General features: G+C 49.5%; 1 protein-coding gene across 1 annotated transcript in view; it reads left to right on the plus strand.

Annotated features, from left to right (window-relative positions):
- PLXNA2 (plexin A2) overlaps positions 1-16,833 on the plus strand; it is a 222,069-nt gene that overhangs the window by 11,738 nt on the left and 193,498 nt on the right. The window contains exon 2 of the mRNA XM_031014522.3: positions 14,673-15,940. Within this exon, the coding sequence (XP_030870382.1) occupies positions 14,708-15,940 (1,233 nt within the window). The 5' untranslated portion in view covers positions 14,673-14,707. The remainder of the gene's footprint in view (positions 1-14,672; positions 15,941-16,833) is intronic.

Here is a 16,833-nt window from a genome sequence, read left to right on the forward strand (position 1 = left end):
TCTCTGCTTGCACAGCTCTAACTTCTTCTAATCATTGTCATAAACGGGACGGAAGCAGCTGCTCACTCCAGTCTATTATCAGCTTGGTTGGAGACAGAGAAATTTAAATGACAGTAAGATGGTTAGCAAAGAGACGAAAGTCAGTGTTAAAAATAAAGAAAACAAGACAGCTTGTTTCATCGAAATAGAAGGGTTATTAAACAGGCCTGAATTAATCAGTGATCTGCCACTGTCGGGAATTGAAGAGCAGCAGGGCCAGGGCTGAGAGCTGGGAGGAGATGGGTAAGGAGAGGAGTCAAGGCAGATAGGAGCCTTCTGCACTCTTGGGCTGGCTGCAGGGACTGCAGAGGTGCTTGGTCTTCAGAGGGGTTGCTGGCAGCTGCATTCTTTCCCACAATAAAGGGCCGGCTGGGGAGAGGGAGACTGGCACAGTGGTCTCTCCTTACAGATTTGTGCTTTTGGATCCTTTCCATCTGCCACCACCTGTGCAAGCCCCTGGGGCCATGGCCAGGCCTCAGCCCCTCCCCAGCCCTCCTTCCCACCCACCAGAACTGGGCAAGAGCCAAATGGCATTCAGTGGATGGCCAGCAGCTCCCAGCCCCAGGCCTTTTCCTCTAAACATTCACAGGGGGGTCCCCAAGAATTCAACTCTGAGTCACAGCTCCTTAGACCCCATATCCATTTGCAAAGAGTAGTAACAGAATATCCCCAACTATGGTCAGAGTATTGCTTATGTAATACTCAAGATCCTCTTGAGTAAGTGATCTCTTCCAAGATATATCAGTTGGTGGCATCTGCAACATCAGGCAGCAGAGAAGCCAAGTGACATGTTTAACTCCAGGACCCCCCAAGTCCAAGTCCCACTTTCACATCTGGTGCCTTTGCCAAAATATTCAACCTCAAATATACCTAAGTCCTCTCACCTGTAAACTGGTGATGCGTATGCTGCTCTCAACCTCACCAGCTTGAGTAAGGGGCACGTTAGCGGGATGATGCATGTGAAATTTTTAGGAAACTATAAAATCATTGCACAAATACTTGTTCGTATTACAGTGGGGTCCCTTGCACACTCAGAACCAAACATCAGAAGAAAGGTTTTTCCGAAGGGCATGGAATGCATCTGGGAGGAGAGCAGACAGACGTGCTCACACCTTCGCAGGCGCGTGGAGGGGAGGGCGGGTGGCCAGGCACATCTGTGTGCACATGTGCCTTCATCCGGTGCGGAACATGTTGGATCTTGAGTCAATCACTCCAGGAGCATTTTCTTTGCTCCTTGACCTCCACATTCTTTCTCCTCACCCCTCCCTCCTGCTTCCCTCCTGGGTCCCTCCTGGCTGTTTACCCTTTTCCCGGCTTCTTTCTCACACCCCATTCATCATCCAGGGCCAGATTCTCACTCAGGGAGCACTTTTCATCTCCTGCCCTAGGTCCTCCCTCCCCGGCCTGCCATTCCCACCCTGCTCCCCATCAGCACATTCTTCCCCCTGTCTCAGCCTCTCTGAAAACTGCGCCCGTCACTCTCCCTCACAGTGGGCTGAGGGATCCGAGAGGTCCGGGGCTGGGCTGATAGCACCTCGCGGGTCTCAAATGTCTACTTCCTGTGCTCCTTCACCAAGGGGCTGATGCCACTCCAGGTGCTTAAGTGTCCTTCAGGCCGAGTGTCTGTACATCTTGGCACAGAAAAGACCTTTAAGTGGTCAGACCTCTGCCCAGAGTTCCAGCCACCCCTTAGTTTCCGCATGCGCCTTTAATCCAGCTCCATGGCACTCCCCTTGCTTGGTGTGTTTAAGTGTAAGCGTGCCTGTTACTTAGGAGAGGCTGTCTGACAGCTAAGGATCTCTACTGCAAGAGCTGGGAGTCTCAGACAAAGAGAGAAAAATAATAGAAACTGCAGGTAGGAAGATACAGGGTGGGGACATAGCCTGCTTAAGAAGCTTCCTCCTGAAAAGGAGTTAGAGCTTTTTTATTGGAAGGCTGGCTGTTGGTTCAGAAAAGCACTAGAGAGAAAGAAAGGCAGGGAAAGACAAGGAAGGGAGAGGAACTTCAGCCTGTGTACTGAGGCAGACCTGTATGGGAAGGGCCCAGAGAATGCGAGGCCCCAGCCTAAGGAGCTGGTATCTCAGCATCTTCTCCTCCTCCTCGGGACCGGTTTTCCTCTTTCCTCCTCCACGCCCTTCTGTGCTGCCACAGGTGCCTGGACAACCCAGCAAGAGCACACAAGTGGTCCTAAATCACCCAAGGGCCATGAGAGGAGGGTGGCCTGAAATCATGGGACCACTGATAGAAATGGTGGGAATGACAACTCAAGACCTCAGGTCAGCATGGGGAGAAGGTGGGACTAGCAGCACCCTGTTTGTTTCTTCCGAGAGGACTGGGTCTGGGGAGGTGGGTGCTGGGTCACCAGGTTCTGCTGCACAATGATCACCACTCTCTCGAGCTAAAACAGAACCCTCAGAGTTTGTCACCATCATACAAGGCAGCCAAGGAGATGATGTCCTTGTACAGTGTTTCTCCAAAAGCAGAAACAAGAATAACTGGTGTTTACTTAGAGCTCTAGAGTTTACAAAACAATTTCACATCCATTATCTCATTGATTCTCACCACAACCCTGTGAGGTGTCATTTTACAGCTGAGGAAAGTAAGGCTCCAAAAGGTTAAATAACATGTTCAAGGTCACCAAACTCGTAAGTGATAGAATGAGACTTGAGCCCAGGTCCGTCTCCAAAGGCCAAGGTCTTTTCTCTGCGCCATCCAGCGCTGCGAGTTTGACCTCCTTGTTGAAGACCCTGTTCTGAAACCTTCCAAGGGGACTTCCCTCACCCCACTCTGTTGATCAGTTTATATTGTGAATTTGTCATTTTTTATTATTATGTGCTTTTTATGTGATCCATGATATTATATGGTTAACGGCTCTGGAGCTCTCTTGCAAAGACTTTTCCTGCACAAGTCTGGATTATACATTCTTCAAAGACAGAGCTGGTATCTTCCCATTCTTCTCCATCTTTCTTCCCACCTCACCCATCTAGCCTCACCCAGTGGGTTCAAGGCAAATAATAGCCAGGATCCTTCCTAAATCATTCACCTCCTTCTTCACTACCTCCTGAAGAGCAGTCATGACAGATCCCTGAGCCAAGTGTATTAGTTCAAATCATTTCTTGAGGCCAACTAGCAGGGACAGTGTCCACTGAGGAAAAGCAAATGAGCACACCTGGGCACCCCCTCGCGCTGTTCTTGACAATTCAGGCTGAACACAATACTGAGTGAAAGTTATCATGCTAGCCCTGCACGGATACCAAGAAGCACGAGATATTGTTCCTGCCTTCAAAGAGCCTCTAATTCAGTGGGGAGATAGGAAATAGTCACATAAAAAAGACAGCTCAATGCTGCAATGTAGTGTGTGCTAGAATCAGTGTGTGATTCTAGCCTCTCCACCTCCAATCTCCTTTCTCTCCTCCAAAGTCAATTAAAAAACAGCAGTTTTTAGAGAGAAAGAGAGGCAGGGAAAGACAAGGAAGGAAGAGGAACTTCAGCCTGTGTACTGAGGCAGACCTGTATGGGAAGGGCCCAGAGAATGCAGGGCTGAGCCTAAGGAGCTGGTATCTCAGCATCTTCTCCTCCTCCTCAGGACCGGTTTTCCCCTTTCCTCCTCTACGCCCTTCTGTGCTGCCACAGGTGCCTGGACAAACCAGCAAGAGCAACACAAGTGGTCCTAAATCACCTGAGGGCCATGAGAGGAAACCATTAAAACCAGCAGTTTTTAATTGACTTTGGAGGAGAGAAAGGAGATTGGAGGTGGAGAGGCCCTAGAGGGTTTATGAGGCTTTGAAGGATGGGCTGGGTATGGATAGACAAAGAAGGGAGTGGAAACAAGCATTCCAGGGCAGGGCGTTTTGGGGACTCAACAGACCAACCAGTTTGTTGGGAGAGGAGTCACTCTGGGAGAGGTGGGCAGTGAGGTTCGAGAAAGACAGAAGAGCCAGCTGGGAAAGGACTTGAACTTGGGTGCTTAGCAGTGCTGAGTCTATCTGAGCAACAGCCCAGATAGAAACACAGAAGGTGTTTCCATAGGTGAATTTCACACTTCAGCCATGTGCCTGGCAAAGTCAGACAATGGGTCTGAGACACAAGGAATGAGGCAGCACAAGGCACAACTTGCAGATCTGTGGCTGGATCTTGGCTGTCAATGGGTTTCACCAGGGTCCATCTCAGAGGAAGGCCTGGATGGTGACAATGTCACTGTCTTACAAGCATTATTTTCAGGGAGGCAGCACGGGGATTCCTGGTGAAGAGCCCCGCCCTTTGAACTTTTGGGAACCCTAGCTTCTGGAAATGAGCAGTGCTAAAAAGTGCACATCATCTGGCACTAATGGCCACTCTCCCTGAGATAGAGATGAAGCATCAGGGATTGGGAGTGATCCTTGTCCCTAGAGCACTTCAGTGGCCAGCCATATGAGGCCACTGGAGGTAAAAAGGAAGGTCTGCAAAAGAAAGCAGGAAGTTCTCTCACCTGGGTCTCCTGGGAGCCATTAACATTTTTCTTCAAGAAGAAAAAGATGTGGACAGCTTCAAAGGAGAGTAAGTGGGATTTTAGGGTCAGTTCATGGACCGAGAGTTGAGATAAATGCCTACTGCTTTGTTCTGGCTTTTTCTTACTCCCTCATTGTTCCTCCTTTTTTCTCCCAGTAGTATAAATTAGAGCAGTGTCATTATTTTTGAAAACATTATGTTTAATGGCAGCACAATATGCCATTATATGGAGTAACTGTAATTTATTTAACCTTTTAGTTGAGTACTTTTTAAGCTTGCTCTCCTGCCCCATCTCAACCTCGAAGAGTCCCTGGCTCTCCCTTGCACAGTGAAGATTGGATGAGAGAAATTTCCAGGCTCTTTGAAAATATCATTTGGAATTGCTCTGAAAGGTGGCTGCCAAGCTGGCAAAGCTCCTGCCACAAAACACCCCTGGATTCCACCTGGTGCTTGATAACCAGGACTCCTGTGTGCCCTACCCCAGCACTGCCTGGTTACCAAAATAAAGGATCAGCTCAGGGTAGACATAAATGGAACTGTGGAGCCTCAAAGTTTTGACCTTTAACATAAAGTACTTGCCAAGTCTTACTAAACATTCTGGTGAGTTCTCCCAGACCAGTGATAAGAAGGTTTGGCTGAAAAATAAGTCTTAAAAATCTAGGTAGTGTAGAATAGTAGGGAAAGCATGGGCCTCGAGAATCTTGGCTTCTTAGCTGATACTCATCACGTTAGGCTTCCTGAGATTCCATTTCTTCATCTGTGAAATGGGGATAGTCATGCTCACCTTGCAAGCTAATCACACAACTATGGATAGCATATACAGGGCATGTAGCATAGCGTGCCATGTAGCAGGTGGTTAATAAATAATAATAATAGTAGCTACTCTTCATAGTTTTTTTTCCAGAAAATAAGTGAGAGTTGCTAGTAATTTGCTACTGGTGGTCATTAGAGTATGAGGTCTCCTAACATGAATCTTGACTTGGCTTAGCAAAGCCATATGCCTACTTTTATTTCCTTTTCCTGCCTTTGGAAGGAGCCTGAGAATTCCTTTTTTTGTCCTTTAATCCCATAATGTCTACCAGAACAGCAACTCAGTTGATAAGATGGTTTAAATAGGGTCCTGTTAGAATCAGGGAAGAGGTGGGATGACCTTTCTCGGACTCCCTTTGCACAGAAGGCTGGAGTGCTTCCACGGCCTGCTTCTCATAGCATCAGAGCCCTGCTAATTTGGAGAAATTCTTTCTGACCCAGCGGGGAGGTGGCCATGGCAAAGCAGGTCTCCTTCCTGACCCTCCCCCAAAGGGGGTTGAAGAGGACAGAGCCTAAGGAAGGGGGAGCAGGGGATGGGGTGGCACGGAAGGCAGCTGCTTGAAATTGATTGCTCTTGTAGTTTAGTTTATACCATGCGGCTCTCTCAGCTCTGCCCGGGTGGCGACCTTTAGATAATAAAGGGAATTCTGGGAGATTTCTGACAGGCCCATGACATATGGGGCAGGTCTGCAGGGTCAGGCGGTGTATGTATCTCCCTGCTCCCGGCCCCGGGGTAATGAATCTTGTTTTGACTTTGCAAAGCCAGCTCAGCCAGTGCCCCAGAAAGAAACAGAGCCCCCGCCAGCCCCTCAGATGAGTGCACATCTTGGAACCCTTCATAATTCAGGGATACAACTCCAAACTTTTATAGCCTGTGAGTGGAGAGGACAAACACTACATGTTTTGCTAAGGCCCTGGGAGAGCTGGTGTGGTTTCCCGGGCTCGATCAGAGCCTACTGGGAGACCTGGGGAAAAAAAACAACAGAAATCTCTCCCTGACGTTAAAAGCAGTCCCAGGACAGGGCTTGTGCCTGGAGGAGGAGCCGGGGTGGGAGTGAGAGAGATCTCTCCTTGGGGTCTGGCAAGTGGCAGATTCACTCTTCTGGGCAGGAGAAGCAAAAAAAGGGTAGGGTCCACTCTGCAGGAACAGCAGAAATCAGCACATCCTAATTCGCATCCCAAAGCTATCAGGGTCAGAGCAAGTGAGTTCTCTGGGCTACTGTTTTCTGGGCTGGGTGAAGGCAACAGGAGTCAGCAGCTCCTGACTGTTGATACCCACCTATCTCTGCAAATTTTCGTGTGCCTGCACACCCATACCCCTCTTCTTTAAAAGAACAATTCCTGAACCATGAAGTTTGAGTGCCTTTCTCCTCCCTGCTGTATTAGTTTGCCAGGGTTGCTGTAACAAAGTATCACAGACCAGGTGGCTTAAATAACAGAAATTTATTTTCTCCAAGTTCAGAAACTGGGAAGTCCAAGATGAGGATGTGGGCAGAGTTGATTCCTTCTGACGGCTGTGAGGGAAGGAGCTGTTCCAGACCTCTCTTCTGAGCTTGTAGATGGTCAGATGAGGATGTGGATGTCTCTTTACATCACCTGGCCTCTGTGAGTGTCTGTCTCAGGCTCCACATTTCCCCCTTTTTATAAGGACACCAGATCACACCGAATTAGAGCCTACCCTAGTGACCTCATCTTAACCTGATTACCTCTGTAGAGACCCTGTCTCAGGGACGGGTGCCATGGCTCACGCCTGTAATCCCAGCATTTTGGGAGGCCGAGGCTAGAGGATCACTTGAGCCCAGGAGTTCAAGACCAGCCTGGCTAGCATCATGAAACCTCATCTCTACAAAAATAAAAATAAAAATTAGCCAGGTGTAGACAGGTGCCTGTGGCCCCACAGATCCCTGTGGTTCCTAGGGCTGATGTGGGTGGATGGTTTGAGTCCAGGAGATGGAGGCTGCAAGGAGCTGAGATTGCGCCACTGCACTCCAGACTGGGAGACAGAGCGAGGCCCCATCTCAAAAAAACCAAACCAAAACGACAGTAACAAAAGACACCGTCTCAAATAAGAACACATTCTGAGGTACTTAGGGTTAGGCTTCAACACAGGAATTTCCAGGGGACACAATTCAGCCTTTAACTCAATCCCTCGCTTTCTTCCTAGTATCCAGCCCCTGCACTTGTGCCCCATTACCCTGCCTCTGTCCACCACTGCAGAGATGGAGGGTCCCTCACTGTCACGCACATATGTAAGATCTAAGGGCCTTGTCCAAAGCTGAGAGCCTCACACAGCTCCCCTCTCACAGCCCCTGCTGCCTCACCGCCTGGAGTATGGGTTCTTTCTTTATTACTGATTGGGATTGTGAGAGCCTCCCCAAATTTCCATCTCTTACTCCTTGGTTATTGGAGCGTGGATGTAGTTTATCCCACCTGTGAAAGGAATCGCATATATGAAGATAAGCAGGAGATCCACCTTCTCATAGTAAGAGAGGGTGACTGGGTAGAAATTGTCACCCAAATTTGTCTTGACACCTCCTGGAGGGGCCACAGTGTCATCTGTGTCACCTTCTCAGAGAAGGCTGCCAAGGGTACATGCAGGCAGAGACCTATTTTCCTCCCCTCTCTCCTCTCACCTTCCTTCTTCACTCTGGGGCAAGGTATAGCCACTTTGCTTCACATAACCGCACAGAGTCTAGGGAAAAAATGACATTCGATTAATGAAGCAAACGCAGCTGGTACAGAAGTGACATCTAAATTGTTCCTTTGGTCCCGTTATTTTCCATAGGAAATTCTTTCTCTCCTCACCCCCCTCCCCCTTTTCCCTTTAAATCGCGTGCATAAAATATACTAATAACAATCTTCGGTGTCTGTGCATGAGTGACAGCTGAAATAAGAAAAAGACTAATCGTACCTCCTGCAGCCCTGTCACATGGAGATTAAATGAGTCTCTCTCCCCACCCTCTCCCTGCTCCCCACCCCCTCGCCCCCACTCTCTCCTCTCTCTTGGTTCTCAATGAGAATCATGGGCATTTGAATAATAATATTATAGACGCCATCAGGGTGACAGTGGGGAAAAAATCAGCTCAAACCCATGATTATTCCTTCACTCTAATAATTATTTAAATACCAGATAACTCCTTTCACTCTAATTGAGGCCTTTCAGCCGTCGGCATTACCCGGGGCTTTTGCGTTCGCCCTCTTGCTCACCTTGTGCTACCCAACGTGCCTGGACTACCTCTAAAGTCGGTGTTAGACAGAGCGACGCTCAGAATGCTTGCACGTACAGCTGCACAAGGGATATGAAGACAGGTCCTTCGGCAGCATTCCACCCATGGGGAAAAGATGGGGCCTCAGACTCTCACATTTAGACAATTTTATTCTCACAGAAATCTTAAACCAAAAGGAGCCTTCTGAGATCACTGGGACCAATCCCCTGCCTCTAGGTAAACTGATTCCTAGGCAGCTTCCAGGAAAATTCAATATCAGAAAATTTCAGAATCTCCTGGCAGGATGCTCTGGAGATCCTCTCTAGACAGAATGTCCCCCTTAATATCTAACTTTAGTCCCTTCTGCTGTAGCTGTAACTCTTTAGGAAGAAGGAGCTTTCTGTGCATAGACTAAATCTGACCTGTCCGTGGGGTTGTGGCAGAGGACACCATAGCCCCCAAGTTACAGCATAGGTGACGGTCCTGAGTGTGACATTTGCCTGGGCCTGCCTGGGCCTAGAAGAGGACAGAAGCAATCATTCTCCCCAAGGGGGAAAGGAGCCATTCGGACATGTGTCTTTCTTTCATTCTGCCCCTTAATCCGCCCCTCTTTGAATCTGCCCTGAGCACTACCTCGTTGTCCAGGCCCAATGCTACACTCACTTCTGCGTATCATGGGGCTATTATCAAAGGCATCTACTTTCCCGAAAACAGGACAGCCTGAAGGCAAAACATAACTAACTCCCAGGACCCTTCCACCTACAATGGAGGAAGCGCCTGCCTTTTTGTCACGAGGTCTGGGTTCTGACTGCAGCCTGTTTCTGACTCACTTTGAGTCGCCCTGGTCAATTTTTTTCCTTTCTGTGGGCTGTGGTGTCTTTCATATTTAAAAAAAAAAAACAAAAACAAAAACAGTGGGTTGGAATAATCTTATAATCTCCCTCAGCATTCATCCAAAGTTCCTGCTTTAAAGGCACTACTCATTAGAAGGAAGAGCTGAAGGAGAAGACGGACTCCTCTCCATCATGGGAAAGGAAGGAGGCTAAGTGACTTCCAAGAACAGCTGCTAACTTCCCTGATTTCACAGCCCTCATTTTCATGCTCATCTTTTCCCTACCACCGTCTGGCTCCTCAGGGTGTGTGAGCTCCCTAGTAGGTGCAGTAGTAATAGTAGGCACCCTTTGCTGTTATTGTTATGAAAACTATCAGCTCCAGGATGGTGCTGGAGGTGACGATGATGTTGATGACAGGGTTGTTAGGAATGGAGTTAGTGGCGATGGTGGAGCTACAGATGGGCCCACGGGTATGAGAGCTACTAACAGGAACTTTGACTCAATTTGGCAAAGTCGTATTTCAAATCTAAATTCTCTTTCCACCAGCTCCTTTTGCTATAAGGGGAAGCCAAGTGGAAACGTAGAGGCATGTGCACCCAGATCTCCTGAAAAGGGTAATAGGAGAGGGTAGCAGGGAGGAGAGAATCCTCTACTGAGCTGAACTGGAAAAGCCTGATTGTCATTTCTTCCCTGCTTTGCCACTGACGCCCGCAGCAGCTGATCAGGAAGGTATCAGATGCCTTCACTAGCTGTCACTAACTCCTGCCTCCTGAATCCTGATCGGGGAGATGGTGTCATCGGGCCCTCCACATAAAATATTTAGTGGCACTTGCTTCCCAAAGAGGCAAGCGTGGCCTCTCCTTGGCATCAGGAACGGTCCGAGTTACATGTTCTGGGAGACTCTGTTGTTCAGGCGAGAGTCCCGGAGCAGCATACCTGGTTTGAGACTTGGAGTAGGAGAGAGGGAAACTGGTAGAACAGAGACTAGGCAAGTTTTGGCTCTTGAGAATGCATGTGACAAGTGACTTCATGCACTAAACAGAGAGGGATGTGACAGAAAGAAGAAAGCATCATTATTAAGAGAAAACTCCTGAGGTTGACACTAGCAGAAAATTGGGGATAGGAGGAAGTCACACTGGGTATGCAAAGTCATATGCATGTTTGTTTACCAGTGTCTACCAAACTGAGGATGGGAAATTCATTCTAAGACAGGTGATGGGATGGATGGAGGTGAGGAGCTGGAAATAATGACAAATAAATTGCTAATAACAAAGGCTAATGTATCTTAAACACTTAAGATGGCCATGAACTGTTCTAAGTGCTTTATATGTATTAACTGATTTCATTGTAATAATCCTATGACGTAGCTACTAGTACTAAACCTATTTTATATAGATAGTTAGATAACATCATAGAATGGCTAAGTACCTTGACCAAGTGTACACAGCTATAGGCTCCATTTGCGTCCAGGCACCTAAGTTCAGAGCTCATGCATTTAATTGTTATATCGCACTGCCTCTCACCAGAGGCACAAAGGTGGGCTCCGTCCTCCCTTACTCAGAATGTGGATAGGAGGCCTGATCTTTGCCCACTGGGCTCTGCTTGGAACAGCCACTTAGTCACATCAATTTGGCATAGAAAGATGAAGGCTCTCAACGTGCCCTTGAAGTCAGCTGTCTTTATGAAGGCCACACTCCCAGGGTGGGGTGCAAACCTCCCCTCACTGCAGGAGACTGTGCCTCCTCTTGACTCCAGTGTCCAATGACAGCTGCTCCCAGGCGGGCGGTCCCTGAGTCCTGTGAGATGAATTCACTTGGCTGGTTATCAGGAGTGGCCTGTCCCAAAGCGAATGCTGCATGCGGGTGAGAGGAAAACAGCCCAGCTGGAGTGGTCTGTTTAGAACTACTGGCCTGAAAAAAAAAAAAAAAAAGAAAAGAAAAAGAAAAAAGCTCCTGACCTAATCAGCCTCTCCAGGTTGGAGCAAAAAACCTCAGCTGCTATTGGAATCACAGACTCCAGGAACTGAAGGAACTGAGCTTCGAGGTAGCATTTTATCTGAAAAAGGAAAACTTATAGGTTGACTAATTCAAATACCTTTTGTTTTAAGATCAAGAAATAGGCTCATGGAAATGCCAGACTGGTCTAAAGAGAGTGACACTATAATTCATGAGTCACACAGGCAGAATGTGAACCCAGGGTTCCTGAGTCTCCCACCTTTCTTCCTGCCCTGTGACCTCATGCCTTCTAGACATCAGGACAGTTTTCTCATTCTCAGTCTAACTCTCAGGATCCTGTGTTTCCACCAGCCTTCCTGCAGTCTGCGGAGAGGCTATATTGGGACTTGTGCAGTAGTATGACAAAGAAAATCACCCTGGATCTATTTCTTTCCCCTTGCCACATGCTTCCCAGACTGAGCTCTGTCACTGGGTCGGGGAGGCCTAGGGATCAAAGGCACACCCACAGTGTTCATCTCATTGTGGGTGGGAAAGGAAGAATATAAGCAAAAAGAGAAGTCAAGAGCTGTGGCAGGATTTCAGAAGTGCCATCTCCTGTGGAGTCTTCAAAGACAGTAACAGGCCAGGTGCAGTGGCTCACGCCTGTAATCCCAGCACTTTGGGAGGCCAAGGCAGGTGGATCACGAGGTCAGGAGATTGAGAGCAGTGTGGCCAACATGGTGAAACCCTGCCTTTACTAAAAATACAAAAAAAAAAAAAAAAAATTAGGCGGGTGTGGTGGCACGTGCCTGTAGTCCCATCTACTGTGGAGGCTGAGGCAGCAGAATCGCTTGAACCAGGGAGGCGGAGGTCTCAATGAGCTGAGATCACACCACTGCACTCCAGCCTGGGTGACAGAGCAAGACTCTGTCTCAATAATAATAATGATAACAAAAACTAACATAAGTTAAGTGCTCACTGTTTGCCTGCCACCATGCTAAGAGGTTGGTCTCTATATTGTCTCATTTACTGTCATGACAACTTGAAAGTTACATACTGTAGTTATTCCCATTCTACCAGAAAGGGACATGAGACTTGACTTGCCTCAAATCCCAAATTTGTTCCCAAATTCTGTCTAACAACAACAAAAGCCACTCACTATTCAAACTGTGTCTTGGGAGGATACCAAGCAGGGAGGTGAGGTGGCTGATCTTAACCGCATACTAAGTCCTTCCATGTTATCTCTGCTACCAGAACCCCCTTCCTCCCCTCGCAGCTCCTCAAGGAGGAACCACTCTCCACCTGGAACCCAAGGAGATTTTCTTCCCAGCGACAGGGGCAGAGAATGGCCTCTTGCAATTCCCCATCCAGCTGGAGAATTTAAGGATTCTGTTATTTCCTTTCCACAGCTCCTCTTCAGGAATTCACGTCCTGCTACCGGCCTCAGGACATAGCTAAAAATAACCTCTGGTTTCCAAACTGAAAGCCCTGTCTGTTGGGAGGCTTTGCCGGTGTGCGCCTGGGGCCGGAAGGGCTGTGTCGGAGTAGCTGAGGTCAGCCTGAGTCTCATGCCGGTGTTGCCTTCCTCTTTCCAAGGAAGCCCAGGGCCTCATGAGTCACCCCGAACACCCTGGGGGAGTCGGGTTGGAGGAGGGAGTTAGGTGGGACCTACTGTGGCACCACGGTGGCTGCCAGACCGAGGATGCAGAGCTGAACAAGAGGAAGGGTCGTTCCTAAAGAAACTCTAGGGGATTCTCTAAGTGGTGTCTGTTCTAATTATAACCCAATCCAGCCAGAATGGCGAGTTGAGGGAGAAAGGCCTCTCCTAAGCTGCCTTGGAGCAAACTCTCCATCCTTCGGGTGTTTCCATCCCTGCCATCTTGTGTGCCCAGAGTTCTGTCTGGACTTGCCTGAGAAGGTTGCTGGATGATCTGTCCAGCTGAGAAAAGCTTTCTCTGCCGGACAGCTCGCTGCCTTCTCCTGGTGCCGTAGTCACTTCCCACTGTCCCTCTCCATAAGTCAGGACAGTACCATGATAGTGATGGAACAGGCCCTGCTCTCTGACCTCCAGGTCCTGCTCTCTGACTTCCTGCCCCTGGCCCAGACTGCCCCTGGCTACAGGCTGTCCTCAGGAGCCCCACCTTGCCCCTCTGGGCAGCTTCCTTGGAACAGGGAAGAATAAGCACCAAGGCTCTGGAAGTGGAGGAGCCTTAAAGCCTGGGAGTCAGGAGGCAGGGGGAAGAGTAAAGGAGTCAGGGCTAGAGACTGGGCTTCGAGCATGGCCCACTGAGGCCCACTGGTGATTTCATGGATGCTGAAACAGTCAGGAGGCCCCAGCAGTGCCTGAAATGAGACTGAACCTCACCTCACCACCCTTTGCTGCTCCCCACATTCTCCCAAACCTGGTACCCCTGCCCCAGGTGGCTGAAGCTGGACTCAGCCAGCCAGTAACCCCTAGCAAGGAGACTGCTTCTCTGTGTGTCCTGGCTTCCCATGTGCTCTGCCTGCAGAGAGGCAGAGGTTGAAGCAATTTCCCGAGGACCTGGCTGCCTGGCAGCAGCTGGGTGTCCACCTTGAGAAGGATCGGGGGATCTCAGGAGATCTGCCTGTCTCCCGAGGGCTTTTCCGGCTCCGGAATGGCACATGTGGGAATCCCAGTCTTGTTGGCTACAACATTTTTCCCTTTCCTAACAAGTTCTAACAGCTGTTCTAACAGCTAGTGATCAGGGGTTCTTCTTGCTGGAGAAGAAAGGGCTGAGGGCAGAGCAGGGCACTCTCACTCAGGGTGACCAGCTCCTTGCCTCTCTGTGGATAACAGAGCATGAGAAAGTGAAGAGATGCAGCGGAGTGAGGTGATGGAAGTCTAAAATAGGAAGGAATTTTGTGTGCAATATCAGACTCTGGGAGCAGTTGACCTGGAGAGCCTGGGGGATGGCCTGCCTAACAAGCTTTCGAAAAACAGGAGCGATTTCCACTGGGCTGGGATAAGACGTGCCGGTAGGATAGGGAAGACTGGGTTTAGTCCTAACATCAAATTGACTGGCTGGGTGAACTTCAACAGCCTTTTAACCTCTCTGAGAGATGAAAACGATGGCTTAAGAGGCCAGAAATAGAGATGCTTTGTAAAATAAAATTTTTAAAAAAGCAAGTATTTTATAGCATAAAGGCTAGAGACCAAAATAGATAACAGGATTCCCTGAACATTCCTAAGAGGGAGAAAGTATGTTAAAAATAGAAAAACCAAAATTCAGAAGGAGGAGACTCACAGAGCTAAACCAGGATGGGGACCCTGGGTCAGGCCAGCCTCTTTGCTCCTCCCGGAAATTATTTTTGGTCTGACCACTCTGCCTTGTGTTTTGCAGAATCATGTGAGGGCCAACCGGGGAAGGTGGAGCAGATGAGCACACACAGGAGCCGTCTCCTCACCGCCGTCCCTCTCAGCATGGAACAGAGGCGGCCCTGGCCCCGGGCCCTGGAGGTGGACAGCCGCTCTGTGGTCCTGCTCTCAGTGGTCTGGGTGCTGCTGGCCCCCCCAGCAGCTGGCATGCCTCAGTTCAGCACCTTCCACTCTGAGAATCGTGACTGGACCTTCAACCACTTGACCGTCCACCGAGGGACAGGGGCCGTCTATGTGGGGGCCATCAACCGGGTCTATAAGCTGACAGGCAACCTGACCATCCAGGTGGCTCATAAGACAGGGCCAGAAGAGGACAACAAGTCTTGTTACCCGCCCCTCATCGTGCAGCCCTGCAGCGAAGTGCTCACCCTCACCAACAATGTCAACAAGCTGCTCATCATTGACTACTCTGAGAACCGCCTGCTGGCCTGTGGGAGCCTCTACCAGGGGGTCTGCAAGCTGCTGCGGCTGGATGACCTCTTCATCCTGGTGGAGCCATCCCACAAGAAGGAGCACTACCTGTCCAGTGTCAACAAGACGGGCACCATGTACGGGGTGATTGTGCGCTCTGAGGGTGAGGATGGCAAGCTCTTCATCGGCACGGCTGTGGATGGGAAGCAGGATTACTTCCCGACCCTGTCCAGCCGGAAGCTGCCCCGAGACCCTGAGTCCTCAGCCATGCTCGACTACGAGCTACACAGTGATTTTGTCTCCTCTCTCATCAAGATCCCTTCAGACACCCTGGCCCTGGTCTCCCACTTTGACATCTTCTACATCTACGGCTTTGCTAGTGGGGGCTTTGTCTACTTTCTCACTGTCCAGCCCGAGACCCCTGAGGGTGTGGCCATCAACTCCGCTGGAGACCTCTTCTACACCTCACGCATCGTGCGGCTCTGCAAGGATGACCCCAAGTTCCACTCATACGTGTCCCTGCCCTTCGGCTGCACCCGGGCCGGGGTGGAATACCGCCTCCTGCAGGCTGCTTACCTGGCCAAGCCTGGGGACTCACTGGCCCAGGCCTTCAATATCACCAGCCAGGATGATGTACTCTTTGCCATCTTCTCCAAAGGGCAGAAGCAGTATCACCACCCGCCCGATGACTCTGCCCTGTGTGCCTTCCCTATTCGGGCCATCAACTTGCAGATCAAGGAGCGCCTGCAGTCCTGCTACCAGGGTGAGGGCAACCTGGAGCTCAACTGGCTGCTGGGGAAGGATGTCCAGTGCACCAAGGCGGTAAGGAGGCACACACCTCACTCTGCTCCTGCTCCATGACACAGGTTCCAACATTCCTGTCCATGCCCTGGGGCACATCTGCTCCCACACCACCATGGACCTGAAATGAAAGAGGTTTTCAGACTCAGGTTATCAGGTGGTAACCAATAACGCAGGGTCATACGTACACCAGATACTTGGGATATGTGTGTTGATTTGTTGTCATTTCAAATATATGTATTGAGTGCCTACATCACATCAGGTGCTATTGTAAATGCTGCAGGCTTCAGCTGTGAACCATACAACCCTACAAAGCTCACTGCCCTCATGGAGATTACACGCTAGTTGGGTGAGACAAATGAACGCATAATACATGTTAGTTTGCCAAATGGTGATAATGGCTATAGAGAAAAATAAACAGGAAAGGGGGAGAGGCAGTAGCTGAGAGGACTGACTCACTGAGAAAGTGGTGTCTAAGCAAAAACTGAGGATGGGAAGAAAGGGAGCCACGCAAGTGTCCAGAGAAAGCATTCCAGAGAGAGAAAGGGTGAGGAGAATGTGCAAAGAATTCAGGGCATGCCTGGAGTGTCTGAGGAACAGTAAGGAGGCCACTGCAGCCAGATCAGAGTATGTGAGAGAAAGAGCAGCAGGTGATGGGGTCCATCAGAAGTAATGGGGACTAGGTCATGTACACACAGAGCTGTAGGCCACTATGGTTCCCAGTGAGGGGGTCAAGTGGAGATCGGAAATCTAAGTCAGAGGAGAGGGAAGGGAGTCTGGCTTGAACAACTGATGGAAAACTGGAGAAGAATCAGGAGTGTGGGCAAAGGCAAAAGAGGAGAGGATGAAAAGCTCAGAATCCAGACCTGAGGAAAGCAGAGACAAGAAAATCAGTGGCAAGCACTGCCCTGTCA

This window comes from Gorilla gorilla, chromosome 1, assembly GCF_029281585.2.
Source record: "Gorilla gorilla gorilla isolate KB3781 chromosome 1, NHGRI_mGorGor1-v2.1_pri, whole genome shotgun sequence".
Classification (NCBI taxonomy): Eukaryota; Metazoa; Chordata; class Mammalia; order Primates; family Hominidae; genus Gorilla; species Gorilla gorilla.